Source organism: Octopus bimaculoides, chromosome 4, assembly GCF_001194135.2.
Source record: "Octopus bimaculoides isolate UCB-OBI-ISO-001 chromosome 4, ASM119413v2, whole genome shotgun sequence".
Classification (NCBI taxonomy): domain Eukaryota; kingdom Metazoa; phylum Mollusca; class Cephalopoda; order Octopoda; family Octopodidae; genus Octopus; species Octopus bimaculoides.
Window position 1 is genome coordinate 87534820 of NC_068984.1, and position 3247 is coordinate 87538066.

The 3247-nt window shown below is 39.5% G+C and overlaps 1 protein-coding gene across 6 annotated transcripts in view; it reads left to right on the forward strand.

Annotated features, from left to right (window-relative positions):
• Positions 1-3247, forward strand: part of LOC106870209 (post-GPI attachment to proteins factor 3) — a 71175-nt gene that overhangs the window by 65794 nt on the left and 2134 nt on the right. For all 6 annotated transcript variants that reach the window (XM_014916212.2, XM_052967209.1, XM_052967210.1 and 3 more), the window contains one exon: positions 40-244. In XM_014916212.2, coding sequence (XP_014771698.1) covers positions 40-244 — 205 coding nt within the window. The remainder of the gene's footprint in view (positions 1-39; positions 245-3247) is intronic.

A 3247-nucleotide genomic window follows, 5' to 3' on the forward strand; every position in this document is an offset into this window, starting at 1 on the left:
TTTTTTTTTTTTTTGTTAATTTTTTTGTTTTTATTATAGGGTTCCTTCAGTCTATGTTCTGGGGTGTTTGGTGCTATATTAAAAGAAGAGAACAATACTATGTCTGGAAATGTGTAGTTGTGTTGTGTTTAACTAATGTGCTTTTGTGTCTTGAGCTCGGCGATTTCCCTCCACTACTGTGGATCGTAGATGCTCATGCTTTATGGCACTTAGGAACAGTCCCACTTGCTATACTTTGGTACAGGTAAGTCAACATTTCTCATATAGATTATTTTAGTCAGTAGTACTTTCTCAACTTCCAGCAAATTTTTCTGATATAAAGCTATTAATTCCGACAAGGCATTGTAGTCATCCGTAGACTTAATTGCTTGTTTCATGCTCTTGCTTGATGGGGCTCAGTTTATCCCAGGTTAGTGGTCCCAGAGATTTCATTATGCTTAGAGCCAACCCATCCACCAGTGTTCTCCATTGCTGGCAGTCCCATGCCAGCTCCCCTGCATCTTCCTAGGTGACATCAAGCATCTGGGGATCTTCCCAGCCATTTGGTGCTGGGCCTGCCACAAGGCCTCTACCAGCCTGCAGCCATTGCGTCAAATGAGAGTAAAGCTCTGGTAGGAGGATCTAGCTGGAGACAGAGGACATGTCTATACCAGTGCAGTTCTTTGTTGGAAATGGGATCTATAGACTTGCTGCACATAAAACATTAATACATGTTTTTTGTCTATATGCCATTCTATGAAGCTGCAATGTCTAATACCATCCATATTTACCATCAGGACTTTATAATTTATGTAACAAAGCAACATTGCTTAGCATAACTCTTGTAGTTAACTACAGTACTCGTAAGTTTAAGTGAGTATATGTCACGTTAAAGTGAGATTAGTGATTTCAAAGTGAGGACTTCTCACTTCATAGTGAGATATATTACTTCAGAATTAGTCCATGTCACTCTGACAAAACTTAAAACTTACTTAATTTAATAAACTAAAAATGCATAGTGTATTTACACATAGAAATGACTGGGAAAGCTGTTACGATATTATAAGCAAAACAAAAGAAGAAACCTGCTCTTTTCAGTCACTCTCTCATCATACAGTAATTTTCACTGTATATGCATGAATAGATATTTACAAAGTCTCAGTAAGTAGCAAGGTAGACAAATCACAAATCCCTTCAGGTAGATGGTCCTGCTTGATCTGTAGAAAAGGCATTGGTAGAAACTCCATAAGATGCATCCGCTGTAAGCTTTGGACACATAAAAGGTGCAGCACTATCAGAGGAAGGTTAACAGGGGAACTAGCTTTTGTATGTGGAAGATGCACAGGTACAATAAACACTGAAAATGTGCAGAAAATAGACTCCATTAACTGCCAGCAGGGCAAGCTAGAGGTAGTGGATAACTTCCATTATCTAGGTGGTCAAGTTAGTTGTGGAGGTGGATGCTCCGAGAGCGTAGCTGTGAGAATAAGATTAGGCTGAGCAAAGTTCAGAGAGCTCCTACCTCTGCTGGTAACAACAGGTCTATCTCTGAGTGAAAGGTAGATTGTATGATGCCTGTGTGTGAACAGCCATGCTACATGGCAGTAAAACATGGGCTGTGACAGCTGAAGACCTGTGTAGGCTTGAAAGAAATGAAGCCAGTATGTTTTGCAGGATGTGCAATGTCAGTGTGCATGTTCGACAAAGTGTAAGCATCTTGAGAGAAAAGTTGGGCATAAGAGGCATCAGATGTAGTGTGCAAGAGAGGACTGCGCTGGTGTGGAGATGTGATGCATATGGATGAGGACAGTTGTGTAAATAAGTGCTGATCTCTAACTGTGGAGATCTTTGAACTTTGAGTTTCACAGAGGCAATGACTAGTGACCGAGACCTTTGGTGATATGCTGTGCTTGAGAAGACCTGTCAAGCTAAGTGAAATTGTAGTCATGACCGATGTTGGTGTCACATAACTGGTACCCATGCCAGTAGTACATAAAGAGCACTGTTCAAGCATTGGGCCTCATGGCAGCAAAGTGGCTGTGTTCTTTCAAGTGTTGGGCCTCATGGAGGCAAAGTGGTGAGTTCCTTTTGAGCGTTGGGCCTCACAGAAGAAAAGTGGCCAAGTTCCTTTTGAGCATTGGGCCTCTTCGAATGTTAAGCTTCACAGAGGCAACGACTGAGACCTTTGGCATTATGTTGTGCTTGAGAAGAAGACCCATCAAGCCAAGCAAAATCACAGTCACGGCAGATACCAGTATCATGCAAATGGCACCCTTGCCAGTGGAATGTAAAAGCATCCATTACACTCTCAGAATGGTTGGTGTTAAGAAGGGCATCCAGCCATGGAAAACCATGCCAAATCAGACTGGAGTCTGGTGCAGCCTTCCAGCTTACCAGCCCTGGTCAAACCATCTAACCCATGCCAGCATGAATAACGGATGTTAAATGATGTTGATGATACCTGATTGTTTAAGAGTTAAACTGCTTATTGTCTAAATTATTTTTGTAAAATTATATCAAGGAAGAGCTATTTTAGTCATTTATAAAACACACCAAAGCTGTTTTATTCACTTTATATTTCATGTAATGTCAGCATTTTCATTGTAATGCCTGGGAGTATTGAATGAATGTAAAACAAATCTGCCAGTGTCCTATGTCACTTGAAGACCACTCATAGATTGTTATAATCATGGATCAAACTACAAGAATCCTGTTCCATCTCTTGGCATTACTTTGAAGACTGCAAATGGAATAATTGTAGTTAAGTGAGAAGCTTTACTGTAGATGCATGTGAAGATTAATGATGAGATACCATCGTATTTGTTTATTGCAAAAAATAACAGTCCATTAATCACCTTGCAAAAGATAAAGTGATGTTATGAGATTGATAAATGTAGCTTTAACTGTCACACTACCAGCATCCTTGGTCAGTCTTTAAAGGGCCAGCTTGGGATCTAGTTCAAAACGGGGACACCAGTTTTCATTTATGTTTTATGTAGTGTTTTTGGTACCGAAAGACTTTCAAACTTCGTATACTTATCTATTTTGTGTTATAGAACAGAAAAAAATTTTTGTATTCGAAGTTATTTCATGTAAAAAATTGTCTTATTTCGATAATTTCAACCAATCACTGACAAGTATTCAGCTGTTTACAGTTACTCCTTTGGCAGTTTAAGCAGTGTAAAGCGTATTTAATCTCCATTACTTCTGACATTTTGCAGAGAGGCAACACACGTGTGTTCGTTTTCCTTCGTTTTATTTTTAATAT